This window comes from Loxodonta africana, chromosome 23, assembly GCF_030014295.1.
Source record: "Loxodonta africana isolate mLoxAfr1 chromosome 23, mLoxAfr1.hap2, whole genome shotgun sequence".
NCBI classification, from domain to species: domain Eukaryota; kingdom Metazoa; phylum Chordata; class Mammalia; order Proboscidea; family Elephantidae; genus Loxodonta; species Loxodonta africana.
The window spans coordinates 49,814,761-49,838,978 of NC_087364.1; the positions used below are offsets into that span (position 1 = coordinate 49,814,761).

General features: G+C 39.7%; 1 protein-coding gene and 1 long non-coding RNA gene across 2 annotated transcripts in view; one reads left to right on the forward strand and one right to left on the reverse strand.

Annotated features, from left to right (window-relative positions):
* The window catches only part of LOC135228571 (uncharacterized), a 41,452-nt gene extending 21,571 nt beyond the window's left edge, over window positions 1-19,881 (reverse strand). The window contains exon 1 of the long non-coding RNA XR_010319133.1: window positions 14,423-19,881. This is a non-coding gene — a long non-coding RNA (uncharacterized LOC135228571). The remainder of the gene's footprint in view (window positions 1-14,422) is intronic.
* Window positions 19,882-23,030: 3,149 nt separating this feature from the next.
* On the forward strand, window positions 23,031-23,927 carry LOC100668371 (small ribosomal subunit protein eS1-like; the record flags this gene model as incomplete). Its single annotated transcript, XM_064275380.1, has 1 exon — window positions 23,031-23,927. A coding segment is annotated over one exon (834 nt), but the record flags the coding sequence as incomplete, so codon positions are not given.
* Window positions 23,928-24,218: the final 291 nt, after the last annotated feature.

A 24,218-nucleotide genomic window follows, 5' to 3' on the forward strand; every position in this document is an offset into this window, starting at 1 on the left:
AGACCAGACTTGCTGGCCTGATGGAGACTGGAGAAACCCTTAGAGCATGGCCACTGGACACACTTTTAGCTCAGTAATGAAGTCACTCCTGAGGCTCACCCCTCATCCAAAGATTAGACAGGCCCATAAAACAAAACAAGACTAAAGGGGCACACCAGCCCAGGGGCAAGGACTAGAAGGCAGGAGGGGACAAGAAAGCTGGTAACAGGGAACTCAAAGTGGAGAAGGGAGAGTGTTGACATGTTGTGGGGTTGTTAACCAATGTCATAAAACAATATGTGTACTAACTGTTTAATGAGAAGCTAGTTCTGTAAACCTTCATCTAAAGTACAATAAAATAAAATAAACCAAAATAAAAAAAATGCATTGATAATTACTGGTGATTGGAATGTGAAAGTTGGAAATAAAGAAGGATCACTAGTTGGAAAATATGGCCTTGGTGATAGAAACGCCAGAGATCACATGCTAGAATTTGGCAAGGCCAACTGCTTATTTATTACAATTACCTTGTACCAACAACATAAACGGTGACTATAAATGTGGGTCTCGCTGGATGAAATACACAGGAATCAACTCAACAACATCTGTGGAAAGAGATGATGAAGAAGCTCAACATTATCAGTCAGAACAAGGCCAGAAGCTGACTGCGGAGCAGACTACCAGTTGCTTACGTGGAAGTTTAAGTTGAAACATGGAAGTTTAAGTTGAAGCTGAAGAAAATTAAAACATGTCTACAAGAGCCAAAGTATGACCTTAAGTATATTCCACCTGAACTGAGAGGCCATCTCAAGAATAGATTTGATGCACTGAAGACTAATGACTGAAGAATACATGAGTTGTGGAATGACATCAAGGGCACCATACATGAAGAAAGCAAAAGGTCATTAAAAAGAAAGAAATACCAAAATGGGTGGCAGAAGAGACTCTGAAACTTGCTCCTGAATGCAGAGTAGCTAAAGCCAATGCAAGAAATGATGACGTAAAAGAGAGGAACAGAAGATTTCAAAGGGAAGCTTGAGAAGACAAAGTAAAATATGTGCAAAGACCTGGAGGTGGAAAATCAAAAGGGAAGGACACACTCAACATTTCTCAAGCTGAAAGAACTGAAGAAAAAATTCAAGCCTTAAGTTGCGATTTTGAAGGATTCTATGGGCAAAATATTGAACAATGCAGGAAGCGTCAAAAAATGATGGAAGGAGTTCACTGAGTCACTGTATCAAAAAGTATTGGTTGATGGTCAGCCAATTCAGGAGGTAGCACACGATCAAGAATTGATGGTATTGAAGGAAGAAGTTCAAGCTGCACCGAAGGCATTGGTGAAAAACAAGGCTCCAGGAATTGATGGAATACCAACTGAGATGTTTCAACAAACAGATGCAGCACTGAAGATGCTCAATCTTCTATGCCAAGAAATTTGGAAGACAGTTACCTAGCCAACTGACTTGAGGAGATCCATATTTGTGCCCATTCCAAAGAAAGATGAGCCAACTGAAAGCGGAAATTATCAAACAATATCATTAATATCACGCACAAGTAAAATTTTGCTGAAAATAGTTCAAAAATGGTTGTAGCAATACATCGACAGGGGACAGCCAGAAATTCAACCTGGATTCAGAAGAGGACATGAAACAAGGGATATCATTGCTGATGTCAGATGGATCTTGGCTGAAAGCAGAGAATACCAGAAAGATGTTTACCTGTGTTGTATTGACTATGCAAAGGCATTCAACTGTGTGGATCGTAAGAAATTTTGGATACGGATAACACTGCAAAGAATGGGTATTCCAGAACATTTAATTGTGCTCATGAGGAACCTGTACATAGATCAAGAGGCAGTTGTTCGAACAGAACAAGGGGATAGTGTGTGGTTTAAAGTCAGGAAAAGTATGCATCAAGGTTGTATCCTTTCACCACATTTATTTAATCTCTATGCTGAGCAAATAATCCAAGAAACTGGACTATATGAAGAAGAATGGGGTATCAGGATTGGAAGAAGACTCATTAACAACCTGCGTAATGCGATGACACAAACTTGCTTGCTGAAAGCAGAGAACTTGAAGCAATTACTGATGAAGATCAAAGACTACAGCCTTCAGTATGACTTATACCTCAACACAAAGAAAATAAAAATCCTCACAACTGGATCAATAAGCAACATCATGATAAACAGAGAAAATATTGAAGCTGTCAAGGGTTTCAATTTACCTGGATCCATAAGCAATGCCATGGAAGCAGCAGTCAAGAAATCAAAGGACATATTGCATTGAGCAAAGCTGCTGCAAAAGACCTCTTTAAAGCGTTGAAAAGCAAAGATGTCACCTTGAGGACTAAGGTGTGCCTGACGCAAGCCATGGTATTTTCAATCACCTCAGTGGCAGTGGTTCATATGCATGTGAAAGCTGGACAATGAATAAGGAAGAACTGACACCTCTGAATTATGATGTTGGCGAAGAATATTGAGTACACCAGGGACTGCCAGAAGAACAGACAAATCTGTCATGGAAGAAGTAGAGCTAGAATGCTTCTTAGAAGCAAAGATGGCGAGACTTCGTCTTATGTGGCTGCAACAATGGACTCAAAAACAGCAATGATTGTGAGGATGGTGCAGGACTGGGCAGTGTTTTGTTCTGTTGTACATGGGGTCGATATGAGTTGGAATCGACTCGATGGCACCTAACAACAATAATGTAAAATCATATTTGAGAGCTTTGCTATCTTCTGGATAATCAGGGTGATCCAGACTCATCTGGTACCTTTCTTGACCCAGACATGAAATTGCCTATTTCTCCATCGAGCTCTGATTTATTTTTGGGAAAGATGTTATTAGATAATTTGGTGTGTCACAGGTATATAACTATGTGTCCCATCTGGAATACCATTTGTAGTGAACCTTTTCAGTGAAGAGTCCTAGAAAAGAAACATTTTTTTTCCGTCCTAAACTCATGAGTTTATACTGGTAATTTTCAATTCGATTCTAATATTCCAGTGTTCTTTATAATCATATCTTCATTTCTCTTGTACTGAAAAATCTTGATTTTCAACAAAATAAACATTATTGATTACTTGCTTCATCTAACAATGAAACAAAATGATCTCCCCCAAAAATGCCATTAATTGGCGCGGGGCTTTGAACTGGGCGCAGGGGAGCTGAGCACCACATCCTGTGATGGTACAAACACGGGGCGCTGCCCCAGCCCCCTGATCTGACCAGGGAGGCACCCAGCCGGTCCGCGCGGGCGGCACGGCGACGTGGCTGGCGGGAGGAGAAGTCACCAGGAGGCAGCAACTGTTTTTGGAGCCGGGAGTGCAGTGACCCAGCCGGGGAACCATGACGCTGGGCTTTGGACTGGCAGCGGAGGAACCGACCCCCGCTTCTGAGACAGCTCAAGCACAGGATGCGGGCCTGACCCTCGGGGGCAATCTCTACCCAGCCAGCACACACAGACCCCTCGGGAATCTCAGATAAAACAGTCATCCCAAGCACGATAAGTAACTTTGTCTATATTCTGGGGCACTACTCTCTCCTGTTTTTCTGAACCCTCCCCTCCCCTTTCCAGGCGGCTTCATTAACATTGGAATTTCCTGAGGCAGAGGGATAACTGCTCCCTGGTTTTTCTTTTCATTTTTTTTTTTTTTTTGGTCTTTTCCTAACCCATTCTTCTGGCCTGAGAGAAGCAACCACAAAAAACCCAGGGACCAAAAATCCTTCCCTAACTGGACTAAAAACACAGAACCAGCTCCAGCCAAGCATATGTGATCCACAGTCTCCGGCTTTCATCCCTACAGGGAACAAGGTAGCTATTATAATGCGAAGGCATTTCTGATAGGGATCTGACTGCATTTTTTTTCTTAGCGGATTTACTGGAAAGACAAGTTTCCCAGGTCTGATATTTCTGCATATTCAACAGAGCCCTCACTGACCCACAACAGGGAACTGAGGGCCGGAGCTCCCCCTAGACCACCTAGCCTCCTGCCTTAGGGGTCTAAAGAGGGTGAAACCTACCAATCTGTAGAGGTATTTGCATTGGGGGCCTAAGGTACAGCTGCAGAGCCCACCCTCCAAGGTGCTTTAGGAATAGAGACACACCTACCTCACTGACACTTGGGGGAAGCCTGTCAGCATCCTGCCCCCCCCCGAAGTGTGAACCCCACCTGCTACTAGAATCTGGTGCACACAACTATCACCACTACTTCTCAAGGTGGATAGGTGACAGTGTGCATCACACACTTGATGACCCAAAATCAGATTCTACTCAAGAATAGTGAATGGACTCAGGCATATATATCTGGTAACAGCCCAAATCAGCTGGTAATAGGTCATAAGTAAGTCAAGGGCTACAACCATCAAGACAGCACAATCTAGTAGCCCATCCACATATATTGAAAGAAAACAAAACAAGGTAAGACTCAGTGAGCAAATATACAATAAATCACTACAATATCTTAGTGATGGCTCGGGGACAGCAGTTGATATCAAACCACATAAAGAAGCAGACCATGACTGCTTCTACAACCCCCCAAACAAAAGAATCAAAATCTTTCCCAAATGAAGACACAATCCTGGAATTATCAGAAAGAGAATATAAAAAAATAATTTGCAGAATGCTTCAAGACGTCAGGGATGACCTCAGAAATGAAATAAGGTAATCTGCAGAAAAAGCCAAGGAACACACCGATAAAAAACAGTTGAAGAACTGAAAAAGATTATTCAAGAACCTAGTGGAAAAATTAGTAAGTTGCAAGAATCCATAGAGAGACAGCATTCAGAAATCCAAAAGATTAACAATAAAATTACAGAATTAGACAATGCAATAGGAAGTCAGAGGAGCAGACTCGAGCAATTAGAATGCAGAGTGGGAAATCTGGAGGACCAGGGAATTAACATCAACATAGCTGAAAAAAAAATCAGATAAAAGAATTAAAAAAAATGAAGAAACCCTAAGAATCATGTGGGAGTCTATCAAGAAGGATAACTTGCATGTGATTGGAGTCCCAGAACAGGGAGGGATAACAGAAAACACAGAGAGAATAGTTGAAGATCTGCTGACAGAAAACTTCCCTGACATCATGAAAGACGAAAGGATATCAATCCAAGATGCTCATCGAACCCCATTTAAGATTGATTCCAAAAAGAAAAACACCAAGACATATTATCATCAAACTTGCCAAAACCAAAGATAAACAGAAAATTTTAAAAGCAGCCAAGGACAAAAGAAAGGTCTCCTACAAGGGAGAATCAATAAGAATAAGTTCAGACTACTCAGCAGAAACCATGCAGGCAAGAAGGCAATGGGATGACATATACAGAGCACTGAAGGAGAAAAACTGCCAGCCAAGGATCATATATCCAGCAAAACTCTCTCTGAAATATGAAGGCGAAATTAAGATATTTACAGATAAACACAAGCTTAGAGAATTTGCAAAAACCAAACCAAAGCTACAAGAAATGCTAAAGGAAATTGTTTGGCCAGACAACCAATAATATCAGATATCAGCACAACACAAGGTCACAGAACAGAACATCCTGATATCAACTCAAATAGGGAAATCACAAAAACAAATTAAGATTAATTAAAAAAAAATGCTCAAAACAGGGAATCATTGAAGTCAATATGTAAAAGATCACAATAATCAAAAAGAGGGACTAAATACCGGTGGCATACAATGCCATATGGAGAGGGAAACAAGGCGATATAGGACAATACAAGTTAGGTTTTTACTTAGAAAAATAGGGGTAAATATACAGGTAGCCACAAAGAGGTATAACAACTCCATAACTCAAAATAAAAACCAAGAAAAACATAACGACTCAGCAAACATAAACTCAAATACTATGAAAATGAGGAACACACAATTTACAAAGAAAAACGTCTCAGCACAAAAAAGTAAGTGGAAAAATGAAATTGTCAACAACACACATAAAAAGGCATCAAAATGACAACACTAAACACATACTTACGCTGAATATAAATGGACTAAATGCACCAATAAAGAGACAGAGAGTCTCAGACTGGATAAAGAAACACGATCCGTCTATAGGCTGCCTACAAGAGACACACCTTAGACTTAGAGACACAAACAAACTAAAACTCAAAGAATGGAAAAAAATATATCAAGCCAACAACGAGCAAAAAAGAAGAGAAGGAGCAATATTAATTTCTGACAAAGTAGACTTTAAAGTTAAATCCACCACAAAGGATAAAGAAGGACACTACATAATGATAAAAGGGACAATTGACCAGGAAGATATAACCATATTAAATATTTATGCACCCAATGACAGGGCTGCAAGATACATAAATCAAATTTTAACAGAACTGAAAAGTGAGATAGACACCTCCACAATTACAGTAGGAGACTTCAACACACCACTTTCGGAGAAGGACAGGACATCCAGTAAGAAGCTCAATAGAGACACGGAAGACCTAATTACAACAATCAACCAACTTGACCTCATTGACTTATACAGAACTCTCCACCCAACTGCTTTAAAGTATACTTTTTTTTCTAGCACACATGGAACATTCTCTAGAATAGACCACATATTAGGTCATAAAACAAATCTTTGCAGAATCCAAAACATCGAAATATTACAAAGCATCTTCTCAGACCACAAGGACATAAAAGTGGAAATCAATAACAGAAAAATTAGGGAAAATAAATCAAATACTTGAAAACTGAACAATACCCTCCTGAAAAAAGACTGGGTTATAGAAGACATTAAAGTGGGAATAAGGAAATCCATAGAATGCAATGAGAATGAAAATACTTCCTATCAAAACCTCTGGGACACAGCAAAAGCAGTGCTCAGAGGCCAATTTATATCGATAAATGCACACATACAAAAAGAAGAAAGAGCCAAAATCAGAGAACTGTCCCTACAACTTGAACAAATAGAAAGCAAGCAACAAAAGAATCCATCAGGCACCAGAAGAAAACAAATAATAAAAATTAGAGCTGAACTAAATGAATTAGAGAACAGAAAAACAATGGAAAGAATTAACAAAGCCAAAAGCTGGTTCTTTGAAAAAATTAACAAAATTGATAAACCATTGGCCAGACTGACTAAAGAAATACAGGAAAGGAAACAAATAACCCGAATGAGAAACAAGATGGGCCACATCACAACAGACCCAACTGAAATTAAAAGAATCATATCAGATTATTATGAAAAATTGTACTCTAACAAATTTGCAAACCTAGAAGAAACGGATGAAATCCTGGAAAAACACTACCTACCTAAACTAACACAATCAGAAGTAGAACTACTAAATAGACCCATAACAAAAAAAGAGATTGAAACAGTAATCAAAAAACTCCCATCAAAAAAAAGCCCTGGCCCGGATGGCTTTACTGCCGAGTTCTACCAAACTTTCAGAGAAGAGTTAACACCACTACTACTAAAGGTATTTCAAAGCATAGAAAATGACGGAATACTACCTAATTCATTCTATGAAGCCACCATTTCCCTGGTACCAAAACCAGGTAAAGACATCACAAAACAAGAAAATTACAGACCTATATCCCTCATGAACACAGATGCAAAAATCCTCAACAAAATTCTAGCCAATAGAATTCAACAACATATCAAAAAATTAATCCACCATGACCAAGTGGGATTTATACCAGGTATGCAAGGGTGGTTTAATATTAGAAAAACCATTAATGTAATCCACCATATAAATAAAACAAAAGACAAAAACCACATGATCTTATCAATTGATGCAGAAAAGGCATTTGACAAAGTCCAACACCCATTTATGATAAAAACTCTTACCAAAATAGGAATTGAAGGAAAATTCCTCAACATAATAAAGGACATCTATACAAAGCCAACAGCCAACATCAGTCTAAATGGAGAGGGCCTGAAAGCATTTCCCTTGAGAACTGGAACCAGACAAAGATGCCCTTTATCACCGCTCTTATTCAACATTGTGCTAGAGGTCCTAGCCAGAGCAATTAGGCTAGACAAAGAAATAAAGGGCATCCGGATTGGCAAGGAGGAAGTAAAATTATCTCTATTTGCAGATGACATGATCTTATACACAGAAAACCCTAAGGAATCCTCCAGAAAACTACTGAAACTAATAGAAGAGTTTGGCAGAGTCTCAGGTTATAAGATAAACATACAAAAATCACTTGGATTCCTCTACATGAACAAAAAGAACATCGAAGAGGAAATAACCAAATCAATACCATTCACAGTAGCCCCCAAGAAGATAAAATACTTAGGAATAAATCTTACCAAGGATGTAAAAGACCTATACAAAGAAAACTACAAAGCTCTACTACAAGAAATTCAAAAGGACATACTTAAGTGGAAAAACATACCTTGCTCATGGATAGGAAGACTTAACATAGTAAAAATGTCTATTCTACCAAAAGCCATCTATACATACAATGCACTTCCAATCCAAATTCCAATGACATTTTTTAATGTGATGGAGAAACAAATCACCAACTTCATATGGAAGGGAAATAAGCCTCGAATAAGTAAAGCATTACTGGAAAAGAAGAAGAAAGTGGGAGGCCTCACTCTACCTGATTTCAGAACCTATTATACAGCCACAGTAGTCAAAACAGCCTGGTCCTGGTACAACAACAGGCACATAGACCAATGGAACAGAATTGAGAACCCAGATATAAATCCACCCACATATGAGCAGCTGATATTTGACAAAGGCCCAGTGTCAGTTAATTGGGGAAAAGATAGTCTTTTTAACAAATGGTGCTGGCATAACTGGATATCCATTTGCAAAAAAATGAAACAGGACCCATACCTCATACCATGCACAAAAACTAACTCCAAGTGGATCAAAGACCTAAACATAAAGACTAAAACGATAAAGATCATGGAAGAAAAAATAGGGACAACCTTAGGAGCCCTAATACAAGGCATAAACAGAATACAAAACATTACCAAAAATGATGAAGAGAAACCCGATAACTGGGAGCTCCTAAAAATCAAACACCTATGCTCATCTAAAGACTTCACCAAAAGAGTAAAAAGACCACCTACAGACTGGGAAAGAATTTTCAGCTATGACATCTCCGACCAGCGCCTGATCTCTATATGATTCTGTCAAAACTCAACCACAAAAACACAAACAACCCAATCAAGAAGTGGGCAAAGGATATGAACACGCACTTCACTAAAGAAGATATTCAGGCAGCTAACAGATACATGAGAAAATGCTCTCGATCATTAGCCATTAGAGAAATGCAAATTAAAACTATGATGAGATTCCATCTCACTCCAACAAGGCTGGCATTAATCCCAAAAACACAAAATAATAAATGTTGGAGAGGCTGTGGAGAGATTGGAACTCTTATACATTGCTGGTGGGAATGTAAAATGGTACAACCACTGTGGAAATCTATCTGGCGTTATCTTAAACAGTTAGAAATAGAACTACCATACAACCCAGAAATCCCACTCCTCGGAATATATCCTAGAGAAATAAGAGCCTTCACACAAATAGATATATGCATACCCATGTTTATTGCAGCTCTGTTTACAATATCAAAAAGCTGGAAGCAACCAAGGTGTCCATCAACAGATGAATGGATAAATTGTGGTATATTCACACAATGGAATACTACGCATCGATAAAGAACAGTGACGAATCTGTGAAACATTTCATAACATGGAGGAACCTGGAAGGCATTATACTGAGTGAAATTAGAGGCAAAAGGACAAATATTGTATAAGAGCACTATTATAAGATCTTGAGAAATAGTATAAACTGAGAAGAACACATACTTTTGTGGTTACGAGGAGGGGGAGGGAGGGAGGGTGGGAGAGGGTTTTTTTACTGATTAGTTAGTAGATACGAACTGCTTTAGGTGAAGGAAAGGACAATACTCAATACACGGAAGGTCAGCTCAACTGGACTGGACCAAAAGCAAAGAAGTTTCCGGGATAAACTGAATGCTTCAAAGGTCAGCAGAGCAAGGGCGGGGGTTTGGGGACCGTGGTTTAAGGGGACTTCTAAGTCAATTGGCAAAATAATTCTATTATGAAAACATTCTGCATCCCACTTGGAAATGTGGCATCTGGGGTCTTAAATGCTAACAAGCTGCCATCTAAGAAGCATCAATTGGTCCGAACCCACATGGATCAAAGGAGAATGAAGAACACCAAGGTCACACGATAACTATGAGCCCAAGAGACAGAAAGGGCCTCATGAACCAGAGACTTACATCATCCTGAGACCAGAAGAACTAGTTGGTGCCCGGCCACAACAGATGACTGCCCTGTCAGGGAGCACAACAGAGAACCCCTGAGGGAGCAGAAGATCAGTGGGATGCAGACCCCAAATTCTCATAAAAAGACCAGACTTAATGGTCTGACTGAGACTAGAGGAATCCTGGCGGTCATGGTCCCCAAACCTTCTGTTGGCCCAGGACAGGAACCATTCCCGAAGACAACTCATCAGACATGGAAGGGACTGGACAGTGGGTAGGAGAGAGATGCTGATGAAGAGTGAGCTATTTGTATCAGGTGGACACTTGAGACTGTGTTGGCATCTCCTGTCTGGAGGGGGGATGGGAGGATAGAGAGAGTTGGAAGCTGGCAAAATTGTCACGAAAGGAGAGACTGGAAGGGCTGACTCATTAAGGGGAGAGCAAGTGGGAGTATGGAGTAAGGTGTATACAAACTTATGTGTGACAGTCTGGCTTGATTTGTAAACGTTTACTTGAAGCTCAATAAAAGTTAAAAAAAAATGCCATTAATACAAAAGACAATTAAATGAAGTTGTTTTGTCCTTAGAATTCATTCCACTAAGGATGCACAGTTAGATTCTTTTGGTCTAAATTCACTCACAGTTTCCCATTTCCAGTCAATGAGATAAGAAACACAGAAGAGGCAGATTGAGAGGGGAAGAGAATGAGTTCGGTTTTGGATATGTGAAAGTGCCTGTGGGATGCCCATGGGGGGCATTGCTTAGGGGCCACTGAATTTTTGTTAAGGGTGCTGGTAAAATTTGGACACGGGTAGTGGTGATGATTGCAGAACATGATGACCAACATTAATGTCACTGAATTGTACATGTAAAAAATGATGAAATGGCCAATTTTTGTTGTATACATTTGTACCACAATAAAAAAAATTTTTTTTTTTTTTTTAAAGAACCAAATAGCTATTTTACTGGCCGAAATCAACTTTACTGGAGAAATCACCTTCTAATTGTGGCAGACTATACTCAAATGCACAACAGATATTCCAAAGAGTTTTAAATAGGAATACTAATTTTGCCTTTGAAATTGCTCCTCCTGAGGCTTAATGGTGAAGTGACTCCTCTGGAGTCAAACAAAACACCACTTACAAACTGGGTGAACTTGAGGAAGTTATTTAACCTCCATTATTTTTTTTTTAATGTATTAAAAAGAGACATTCAGGTTGCTAACAGGTACATGAGAAAATGCTCACAATCATTAGCCATTAGAGAAACACAAATCAAAACTACAATGAGATTCCATCTCACTCCAAGAAGGCTGGCATTAATCCAAAAATCACAAAATAATAAATGTTGGAGAGATGGTGGAGAGACTGGAATACTTATACACAGCTGGTGGGAATGCAAAATGGTACAACCACTTTGGAAATCTATTTGGCGCTTCCTTAAAAAACTAGAAATAGAACTACTATACTGTCCGGTAATCCCACTCCTTGGAATATATCCTAGAGAAATAAGAGCCCTATGAACAGATGTATGCACACTCATGTTCATTGCAGCACTGTTTACAATAGCAGAAAGATGGAAGCCACCAAGGTGCCCATCAACGGATGAATGGATAAATAAATTATGGTATATTCACACAATGGAATACTACGCATTGATAAAGAACAGTGATGAATCTGTGAAACATTTCATAACATGGAGGAATCTAGAAGGCATTATGCTGAGTGAAATTAGTCAGTTGCAAAAGGACAAATATTGTATGAGACCACTATTATAAGAACTTGAAAAATAAAGAATAAAATATTCTTTGATGGTGATGAGAGGGGGAAGGGACGGAGGGAGAGGAGTTTTCAATAATTAGATAGTAGATAAGAGCTATTTTAGGTGAGGGGAAAGACAACACACGATACAAGAGAGGTCAGCACAACTGAACTAAACCAAAAGCAAAGACGTTCCCTGAATAAACTGAACACTTCGAAGGCCAGCGTAGCAGGGCCAGGGGTTAGGGGACCATGGTTTCAGGGAAAATCTAAGTCAATTGGCATAATAAAATCTATTAAGAAAACATTCTGCATCCCACTTTGGAGAGCGGCATCTAGGGTCTTAAATGCTAGCAAGCGGGCATCTAAGATGCATCAATTGGTCTCAACCCATCTGGAGCAAAGGTGAATGAAGAACACCAAAGACACAAGGTAGTTATGAGCCCAAGAGACAGGAAGGGCCACATAAACCAGAGACTACATTAGCCTGAGGCCAGAACTAGGTAGTGCCCGGCTAAAACCAACAACTGCCCTGACAGGGAGCCAACAGAGAACCCCTGAGGGAGGAAGAGAGCAGTGGGACGCAGACCCCAAATTCTCATAAAAAGACCAGACTTAATGGTCTGAGACTAGAGGGACCCTGGACATCCTGGTTCCCAGACCTTCTGTTAGCCCAAGACAGGAAACATTCCCAAAGCCAACTCTTCAGACAGTGATTGGATTGGACTATGGTATAGAAAATGATACTGGTGAAGAGTGAGCTTCTTGGATCAAGTAGACACATGAGACTATGTGGGCAGCTCCTGTCTGGAGGAGAGATGAGAGGGCAGAGGGGTCAGAAGCTGGCCGAATGGACACAAAAAGAGAGAGTGAAGGGAAGGAGTGTGCAGTCTCATTAGTGGGAGAGCAAGTAGGAGTATATAAAACCCAAACCCAGTGCCATCGAGTCGATTCCGACTCATAGCGACCTCATAGGACAGAGCGAAACTGCCCCATAGAGTTTCCAAGGAGCGCCTGGTGGATTTGAACTGCTGACCCTTTCGTTAGCAGCCGTAGCACTCAACCACTATGCCACCAAGGTTTCCTAGGAGTATATAGCAAGGTGTATATAAATTTTTGTATGAGAGACTGACTTGATGTGTAAACTTTCACTTAAAGCACAATAAAAATAAAAAAAAAGAGAGAATGGACACAGAAAGAAATAATAACTCCCATATGTGATTACAGGTGTATAATGATGTGCTCAGTAAATATCTTTTTTTTTTCTTAGTTTATGTGTATGCATTTGTTCTTTTCACATCTTTTCCTTTTCTGTTTTGTTCATTGTTTAGGTGTACCTCAGTTTTGCTTTGCCTTGATTAGGGGCACAGAAATAATGAGGTTTTTCTTACTTCTCAACAATGAACATAAATTTGTGACAAAATGAATATGAAGAAACAATGACCATAAGAAGGAAATAGATCTTTGTATTGAGTACATGGACCAACACCATGTAGGATAATCTTTTACATAGAGCAGGGAAAGCTTATTTTGTACTTTTATGGTGAATGAATTCTCACACATTTTTGGTTTTGGTTTTGGTTTTACACACAGGTGATAACTATGTTATAACCACATACACTACTTATCTGAAGAACACTAATAATTCCCTCAAGTTTTCAAGTTTAGAAATAGAAATGTGTTGTGGTAGCCTTCTTTCACCTGGGGTTACTTCTTACAGAAAAACAAAAGTAACACTTTTAAAGAAATTGAAAAAGAAACTTAGCTTCTGTTTTTCCTGTAATACCATGTGAATTAAACTAAGCAAGCTTACTTCCTCTTGGAAATCAAAAGCTTAGCAACAAATCAAAAAAAAGTTAGTTACATAATTTTGGTTGACAAGGAATTTAACTGTGAGGAAGAGGCCCAATTGTCTAACTAGTTTATACTGAAACAACACATTTTCTTCTCAAGTGGGGTAAAGATTTTCAAAGTTACACTCAAGGGCTTAATTAATGCATTAATTCAAACTCCCCCAGGTGTTACCAGATTGGTTGATAAATTAAAGATTAACTCCTGTGGAATGTGAAACCATCAAACACCATTTGTGGCATATTGACTTTATTTCAAAAGCTACCGTATAAGTATAATGAAATGGATTTTTCCCAAATCCTGGAGGGACTTAAATTACCCCAAACGTTTTCCTCAGTATACAACAGTGACTAGATCTTTCTGGCTGTGCAACGCTTTGCCAAAACAAACAGGTCAAGTCTTGGTGGACAATTTTGATTACTAACGGTTTGAAATGTTTACCAACATGCCTGAACATCATACCTGACATTCATCCTATCTTTTTGAGGTGGATTATTCCCTTTCTTCCTAATTCAGCCTCATTCCAAGCAAAAAGGAAAACATAGGTTTTATGTGCTAGTTATTTTTTAAATATACAAGAAAATAAACACAGAATTATTAAAATTAAAGTAAATATTTGCTTACCACATGCATATCAACTTTTGGAAACAATGGAGTAAAGTTGTTTCAGCCATGAGCGAGTGGCTAAAGTCCATCCAATGAGATAGTTGCTGGAACTTTGTTGAGAAAGAAGCATGCTCCTCAGTATGCCTTAACTTGTGGAATGAGTCTAAATCTGCTGGTGTCCATATGACCGCCACATGGGGGAGTCTACCTTTGTGAGAATTAGGTCAAGCTGAGAGAGGGGGAAAGATAGGAAGAAAGGGAGATGGCATTTGATCTGGATTGCCTGAAACCAACTTCAACTCTACACTTTTCAGCTACAGAAACTGATACATTCTTTTCTTTGATTAAGTCAATTTGGGATGGTGTCATGGATTGAATTGTGTTCCCCAAAATGTCTGTCAGTTTGGCTAGGTCGTGATTCCCTTGTATGAGTGTATGATTGTCTACTATTTTATCATCTGATGTAATTTCCCCATGTGTAGTAAATTCCATCATTATGATGTGATAAGATGGATTAGCAGCTTATATTGATGAGGTCTACAAGATTAGATAGTGTCTTAAGCCAATCTCTTTTGGAATATAAAAAGAGAGAAGCGAGTACAGAGACATGGGAACCTCGTACCACCAAGAAAGCAGCGCCAGGAGCAGAGAGCGCCCTTTGGACTTCAGGTTCCTACAATGAGATGCTCCCAGACCAAGGGAAGACCGCTGACAAGGACCTTCCTCCCAAGCCAACAGAGCGAGAAAGGCTTCCCCTGGAGCCGGTGCCCTGAATTCGGACTTCTAGCCTATGGGACGGTGAGAGAATAAATTTCTCTTTGTTAAAGCCAGCCACTTGTGGTGTTTCTGTTATTGCTGCAGTAGATGACTAAGACAGATGGGTTTATGGATGACTCAGAGGTCTGAACTAAGCTAGGAGTTAGTCAGTGGAAATGAGGTTTTACATACAACAGACATTAAGACGTATTGTGCGGTAATAAAAACTCCCTTATCCTATCGGAAAAGGGAAGATTCTGGTAAGTGGCTGTAAAGCAGCCGGCTAAACTGCTACCTGTTCTTTAATAAATTCAAACTACATCCTTGTAGCAAGGCGTGGTTTGGGGGAGTTGGTGGGAAAATGTCAGGATATTAGGATGTGCTGACTACTTCCTAAGGAGACCTGGTGGTGCAGTGGTTAAGTGCTCGGCTGCTAACCAAAAGGTCTGTGGTCTGAACCCACCAGCCGCTCCTCAGGAGAAAGGTGTGGCTGTCTGCTTCCGTAAAGATCACAGCCTTGGAAACCCTATGGAGTAGTTCCACTCTGACCTCTAGGGTGGCTATGAGTCGGAATTGACTTGATGGTAATGGGTTTTGAGTAGCCCCCTTCCAAATCCAAATTCCTATGACCTTGTTTGGCCTAAGGTGAAACAAAAGTGAAAGAGCCCGGGAAAAATACATTTAGGAAATTCCAGCATGTTCTGTTATTGACATTTGTTTTCCTCCTGGGAGCTGGAATTGATCCTTCTCTGAATAAACTAAGAATATTTTAGGTAGATTTTGTAGCTAATCCAGGCATACCCAGGCATATTTGTTTACTCCTGGGTTAATACCTGAGTTCTTACAAGTGTTGCCAGTATACATCTAGCTTTTTTCTCTTCCTGGTTTTACCTTCAGAAACAGAAGAAAATTAAAGGAAGGAAAGACAAGGGGAGGAAAGGAACAAGAAGGAACAGAAACAGAAAAAAGATTTAGATCTGAGCATAAGAGTAATACCATTGTTAAGAAGGTAATGATTTTCTAAAAAAAAAAACACAAAAAATAATTGTAGTTTTTAACAAATTAAAATATATACATATTTATTCTCCCCAATGCACTTTTTCTTCTTTAAAACAACAATGATCCCTCAGAGAGGCCTTTGGGGGTTAAGAAGGCCAGACTTTGTGCAGAGGCAAACAAAATCCTTCTTATGTTTTTCTCACAAAGCATGATGAGATAAATCCTTGACATGCCAGACAAAGCACTAAATTAAAAGATAAGATCTTTTTCCCAGTTGCCAGTGTGATATGAGAGAAAAGTTAGCCAACACTTGCTCCTTTTCCTGGATCTAGCTCCCACTCCCTTAGTCACACACCTCGTGGGGGCAAGGCTCTCTGTGCCTCATGGGCACCCATGGGCAGAAGGTCGGGTTAGTCTTCAGTTGAGCAGCATCAGCTACCTGGGATTCTCCCCTAAACAAAAGTTCTGAGGGTCTAAGACTGAAATATTAGAAGGAAAGAGAATGCTTAGTACTGTCTGCTAAATATCCCAGTGGAGTTCCTTATACATGCGGGCCTTAACTAGCAAACTTGCCATATGGTCTTTGCCTTTCCTAGTTTGGCAGAGGTCCAGAAGCCAGAGATAGTTTGCCTGCTCCCTGTCCTGCTCAGCAACGTTTGCCCTCATGGGGACATGGCTCTGAGCCATGTGTTGTGATAAGTGGAGTATTTTGGACCTCTGAGAGGCTTTCTCCATAGAATTCCCTGCACATATGATTATCAGACTGGATCTGTTCGAAGCACCTCAAAGACCAAGGAAGAATTTATTATTTCTCCTCAAAATTCAGGAGGCTCCAGAATTCAGCCTAGGTGGTTGCATAGTGGTTAATATCTCAACGGCTAACCCAAAGTTCGCCAGTTCAAAATCCACCAGCTTCTCCTTGGAAACCTTATGGGGCAATTCTATTCTGTCCTGTAGGGTTGCTGTAAGTCAGGAGCTACACAACGGCACCTAACAACAACAACAAATCCACTCCGTGATTTAAGGCAGTCAAGGCCAGTGTGTAGTTGGACTCTGCATGTTTTCCTGTAAGAGGTAGGAATTCCTGTTGGACCAAATTGACTAAGTGACCTTGAGTGAACCACAGTTTTTATCTCGCCCTCTCTCCCTCCCGCCCAAGGACAATGCAGAAAGGAAAATAATAGCTGCTATTTCCCTTTGAGTTCTCTGCCTATACCTGATACCTGTTGTTGTCAAGTAGATTCCGACTCACAGTGACCCTAGAAGACAGAGTAGAACTGCCCTATGGTGTATCCAAGGCTGTAATCTTTACAGAAGCAGGTTGCCACATCTTTCTCCCATGGAGCAGCTGGTAAGTTCCAATTGCCGGCCTTTCTGTTAGCAGCCAAGCACTTAACTGCTGCACCACCAGGGCTCCTTCTGAGTTCTTTAGAGGAAAGGAATTATTACTTTGACAGCTAGTTACCAAGATAAATAATATATATGTATATAACATATGTATGAATTTCATATATCAATATATATATAATGAATATATACTAGTTCACATATCTGCGTCCTGAAGTCTGTAGAAATGTTTTTTTCTATCTTGATGTTCTCTTAGGTGAACACAGTACCTTCCCCTTACTCTTTATTCCTTAGGTACAAAGACTCAGTGTGCAGTTTAGAAGGAGATGAAAGAATTTGAATTCAGCTGAGTAGGTCTGTTATTGTGCACCACTGAGTCCATGATGACTCACAGCAATCCTTACAGGACAGAGTAGAACTGCTGCAGGGAGACAGATTGTCAGGTCTTTACCCCCCTGAGAGCTGTTGGTGGGTAAACCGCCAAACTTAAAGTCATCTAGAAATTGTGCTTTGAGACATTAGTAGTGAGTGACTAATTAACTAGAAGTGGCAGGAAAGTTACCTGGAATTTTCTAAAGACTTGAGTACAGTGCTTTAAGGAAGGGTGGAATTGAATACAAGATTGTATGATAGCGCACACTCATTTTGGCCTAAGAAACTGAGCAAAAGCTTTACTGATTGAAAAAAGAAAAAAAAAAAAAAGCTTTACCTGCAAGAAAAGAAAATCCTAATTGCTTAACATGTTAAACATGACAGTGAGAAGGAATTAAAACAACTAGCTTTAGATGTAGCAGAGTTCAGAATATTAGTGATTTCAATTTGTTTCTGCTTCCAGTGGCTGCTTCCCCTTACCAATCACGCAGGAACAAACGGTTGTGTGTTTTTCCACCCATCCTGTGATTGCTGGGTCCATATTTTGACCCTGTTGTTTTTTTTGTATTATTACCAATTATATCAAGAGGAGGGAAGGGAGGGGGTATGAGGTAAATCTAATCAATTTTAGGACTTCTTCGAATAAATCTTACAGATTTGGATGAAGAGAGTTTTATGAGACAGAAGGGCTAAACAGAGTTTATAAATCCTGGCTGTGTTGCAGCTGTGGACTCAGCCGCGCTCTGGCACAGGCAGGTAATGAAATAGTAAAACTGAGGACCGAATTGAAAGAAAACAAGTCAGGGACTGTTAAATTTTCACGGAATCTGTGTTTGGCAACCGCCCTCTATCGGCTGTCCTGAATAGTACACTAGATGGGACGGAGAAGCCTGAGGGGTCTTTTTGCTGGTTTTCTTTATAACATATCATCAGGGGCAGATTACCCAGTAAGTAAGGTAAACACAGGCAAATCGGAAAATCATGTGAAATTGTTCACTACAGTTTAGTAAGTAAGCACAAGTAAACCTGTGCTTACCTTGCTTACTGGGTAATCGGTTCCTGTCAAGGACTGTAAATTTGAGAAGATTTGATTCTGTAGGGAGGTGATGTGAGGTTGGGAGAGAGACAGATGCCAGCCATACCTAGAAGCAGAATCTTTGACATGATGAAAAAGATTAAAATTGTGCACTACAGATTAGCAAGTAAGCCCATGCTTACCTTGCTTATTGGGTAATCTGCCCTTGCTTCATAAACCAAGACCTTCTTGAGTCTGCAAGGTGAGGAGATTTGTGACCTCAATGCTTTTCTCTACTCTCAGGAGGGAGCCACACAGAAGTCAGTCACCCAGAAAAAGTCACAATATGAAATCAATGTATTTGGTGGAGATGTTCATTTAGGTGTTAACCCTGTAATGAATTTCACTCCTAATCTCCCTTGTTCTACTTCCATGCCAAGAGACAGATCAGTATAGAGACAACAGCACTACACCGGAGTCCAAGGGAGTTGTTTCCAGTCTCAGTGCTGCTGCTTTTGAGCTGTGGGTCATTAGATGAGTCATTTAGGCTTTCTGAGTCTCCGATTCCTGCTTGCCTGCTTCTCTGCCACCTCATAGAGTGGTTAACCAGTTGCCAGCAAGCTGACTCTGACTCATGGCAACCCCATGTGTGTCAGAGAAGAACTGTGCTTAATACAGCTTTCAGTGGCTGGCTTTTCAGAAGTAAATCTCCAAACCTTTCTTCCAGGCACGTCTGGGTGGATTTGAGTCTCCAATCTTTAGGGTAGCAGCTGAGCATGTTAACTGTTTGCACCACTAGGGGTTCCAGGACCAAATGAGATGTATGTGGAGGGACTTTGCCACCTATGCCCTATGCAGAGATGAAGCATTATATTGCTACCTGCCTAATAAGAGTAAAAATACAGTCATTATTTTCTCATTCCAGGGACTGAGGATTAGAGGGTAAAAGAAATCACCCTAGGTCTCTGATTGCCTTCAATTTTGAGGCCCTGGGATTGGCAGGCTTTCTGGCATAGAGAAAATAGACCATGGAGTCATTCAAACACTATCTCTGTGATCTTTGCAGATCACTTATATGCTCTATGCTTCTATTACACTATCTGCAAAGTGAGGACCTTTTTGCAAAATGCCTGATACAGAGTGTGCATGCAATAAATAAATTCCGTCTTTAAAGTTCTTCACAGAAAATGGAATTACAAGATGCATCAATTTTTTTTTTTTTTTTTTTTTTGGTATCATCAAAAGGCCAAGGTGAATTAATCTTCTTACAACAGGAATCAAATTTTAAGGTATAATGAACATAATTATCTTAAAATTAACAAAACCTATGTGATTAATTGCAACTGTGCCTAATTCTTAGTCCAAATAATGTTGGGGAGTGGCTTTATCATGACGAGGACAGAGTTGTAGGAAGGAACAATTCAATACTCCTTAGTTCATGTTACCCTCGCGCAACACCATTGAAAGAGGGCTATTTTTACAAAAATTTTTTTAAAAAGGGATTTTATCACTTTTCAGAGGAGTTCCTCCCCCCCTCCCACTTTGGTATTTAAGCTGGTACCTGATGTGAGCATTTATTGTCATTATCCTTACCTATTTTCCCTTTTTTGATGTTAATTTATCTGACTCCTTGTCTGTTTTCTTCAGTTTTTACCGAGTGCCTTCACACATGAATATACATAAGATTGGAACAGTTCTCCAACATCATTTTCATGAAATTTTTCATTTTTTGCAAGCATTGCAACTTCACTTTGTCATCTAGTTGCTTTGTATTGTCCAGTGTTTACAATATCCAACAATCAGTAAGAGACAGACTGGAGAAGATTTTGACTGGTCAATCAGGGATAGTTACTCTAGCTAAGCAGGGAAGGTTGTTCAAGAGAGAAGCTATTTTATAAATATTTAATTCATCAATGAGTGTTTTCAAATAATGATAAACTTTTCCTAAATGACCATGCCCTACAGGAATTTGGATAATGAAAACTCAGATAAGAAAGAGTTCCTGATAATATTTCTTTGTCCAGCCAAGAATTCCTTTCTGTGCTTGTTGGTTCAGTCGTAAGAGGTTTAAGCTGAACCATATTCACTCTCGAATAAAGGACTAACATTTGCTTGTCAGTTCCCAGCCTTAGTTTAGGGATGCTAATTTGCCTAAGGTGCAGTGGTTAAGCGTTCGGCTGCTAACCAAAAGGTTCAAATCCACCAGCCGCCCCTTGGAAATCCTATAGGGCAGTTCTACACTGTCCTATAGGGTCACTATGAGTTGGAATCAACTCGACGGCAATGGATTTACTCGCCTAATCAGATTCGTTTCATTAACTTGGTGATCCAAACCAATGTCTCTTAACCTTCATTTTGTGTTGTTCTCCTTATAAGTATGCTGCAAATACATGGAAAAATAATTTTATATCCTATTAAAAGCCACCAATAGTTGATGTCAAACAAAACTGAAAAGCAATTCATTGAATTTTTTGTTTCTTCTAGTAAAGAGAATAGTTTATATTTTGTCATGTAAAAAGCCAGTACTTTAACGAAAAACCATCACTAAGAGAGTGAAAGACTGGGAGAAGATTTTTGCAATACCAGGATTTCCTTGCAATATATATATCCAACAAAGGACTAGTATCCAGACTTCAACCTAATTTTACAAAATTGGTAAGACTGTGGTGAATAGGCACTTTACCAAATAGAATATCCTAATGATCAATAAAAACCAACCAGTTGCTAACAAGTTGGTTCTGACTCATGGTGACCATACGTGTGTCAGAGCTGAACTGTGTTACATAGGGTTTTCAAGGACAGATTTTCAGAAGTAGATCACCAAGTCTTTCTTCAAAGGAGCGTCTGGGTGGACTCAAACGACCAACCTTTCAGTTAGCAGCCGAGTGTGTTAAATGCTTGCACCAAACATGCTTATCATCACTAGTCATCAAAAAAAACACACATTAAAACCTCAGTGAGATTTTGACACACTTGTATCAGAATGGCTGAAATTTAAAGGACAAACAATATGTGTGTTGATGAAGATGTGGAGCAACTGGAATGCTCATAAATTGTACAAGTATAAATTGTACGGCTACTTTGGAATACTGCTTGACAAAATCTACTAAAGCCTATGTATAGCCTATAGCCCACCAGTTCTACTTTTGAGTACATACCTGTATTGGTCATCTAGTGCTGCTGTAACAAAAATACCACAAGTGGATGGTTTTAACAAAGAGAAATTTATTCTCTCAGAGTCTAATAGGCTACAAGTCCGAATTCAGGGCATCAGCTCCAGAGGGAGACTTTCTCTCACTGTGGACCCTGGAGGAAGGTCTGTCATCAATCTTCTCCTGGTCTGGGAGCATCTCAGCACAGGAACATCATGTGCAAAGGACGCACTCTGCTCCCAGTGCTGTTTTCTTGGTGGTATGAGGACCCCCATGTCTCTCTGCTCACTTCTTTCTTTTATATCTCAAGAGAGGTTGGCTTAAGACATTATCTAATCTTGTAGATCTCATCAATATAACTGCCACTAATCCGTCTCATTACATCATAGTAATAGGATTTACAACACATAGGGAAGTCACATCAGATGATAAAAAGTAGACAATCATACAATACTGGGAATCATGGCCTAGCCAAGTTGACAGATATTTTGGGGAGACACAATTCAATCCATGACAATACCCAACATAAATAAATGCTTATGTTCACCCAAAAAGCAGGAATACTACCTAGAAATGAAAGGAACAAACTACTGATATATGTAGCAGTGTGGTAAAGAATCAGACACAATGAATATATAATGTATGATTATATAAGGTTTAAAAACAAACAAACAAAACTAATTTAATGGCAATAGAGATGAGAACACTAGTTATCCTGAATTGAGAAGGTATTGACTAGGAGGTGACACAAGTGGGTTGTTGGAAATATTTTAAATCTTGATCTGGGTAGTGGTTACATTAAAAAAAAAAAAATTGCCATTGAGGCGATTCCAACTCATAGGGAACCTACAGGACAGAGTAGAATTGCCCCATAGGTTCTCCAATGAGTGCCTGGTGGATTTCACCTGCTGAACTTTTGAACAACAGCTGAGCTCATAACTACTGTGCCACCAGGGCTCCAGTGGTTACATGGGTTATGTAAAAATTAATTGAGCTGTGCCCTTTTGGCTCTCTGAGCAGCACCGTGGCAGTTGGCAAGAACAAGCACCTTACAAAAGGTGGCAAAAAAGGAGCCAAGAAGAAAGTGGTTGATCCATTTTCTAAGAAAGATTGGTATGATGTGAAAGCATCGGCTATGTTCAATATAAGAAATATTGGGAAAACACTAATCACAAGAACTCAAGGAACAAAAATTGCATCTGATGGCCTCAAGGGTCGTGTTTTTGAAGTGAGCCTTGCTGACCTGCAGAATGATGAAGTTGTATTTAGAAAATTCAAGCTAATTACTGAGGATGTTCAGGGCAAAAACTGCTTGACCAACTTCTATGGCATGGACCTTACCCGTGACAAAATGTGCTCCTTGGTGAAAAAATGGCAGACCATGATTGAAGCACATGTTGATGTCAGGACTACTGATGGCTATTTGCTTCGTCTGTTCTGTGCTGGTTTTACTAAAAAATGCAACAATCAGATTCGGAAAACATCTTATGCTCAGCATCAACAAGTCCGCCAGATCCGGAAGAAAATGATGGCGATCATGACCCGAGAGGTGCAGACAAATGACTTGAAAGAAGCGGTCAATAAATTGATTCCAGACAGCATTGGGAAAGACATAGAAAAGGCTTGCCAATCTATTTATCCTCTCCATGATGTGTTTGTTAGAAAAGTAAAAATGCTGAAGAAGCCCAAGTTTGGGTTGGGAAAACTCATGGAGCTTCATGGTGAAGGTAGTAGCTCTGGAAAAGCTACTGGAGATGAGACAGGTGCTAAAGTTGAACGAGCTGATGGCTATGAGCCACCTGTTCAAGAATCTGTTTAAAATTCAGATTTTTAATGGTAACAAATAAAAGATCTTATTTGTGAAAAAAAAATTAATTGAGCTGTACTCTTAAGATTTGAACATTTTGTTGCAAATTAGTTCTCAATAATAATGAGGAAAAGGCTACCAGTGAGTAAAAATTCTATTGCTGAGGATGCTATACCTTCAAATGTAGAACCGAGGATGGCGGAACTTTGTCTCACTTACTTTGGACATGTTATCAGGTGGGACCAATCCCTGAAGAAGGACATCATGGTTGGAAAGTAGAGGGTCAGTGAAAAAGAGAATGACCCTTCAAGAGATGGATTGACACAGGGACTACAACAATGGGCTCAAACATACCTACTATTGTGA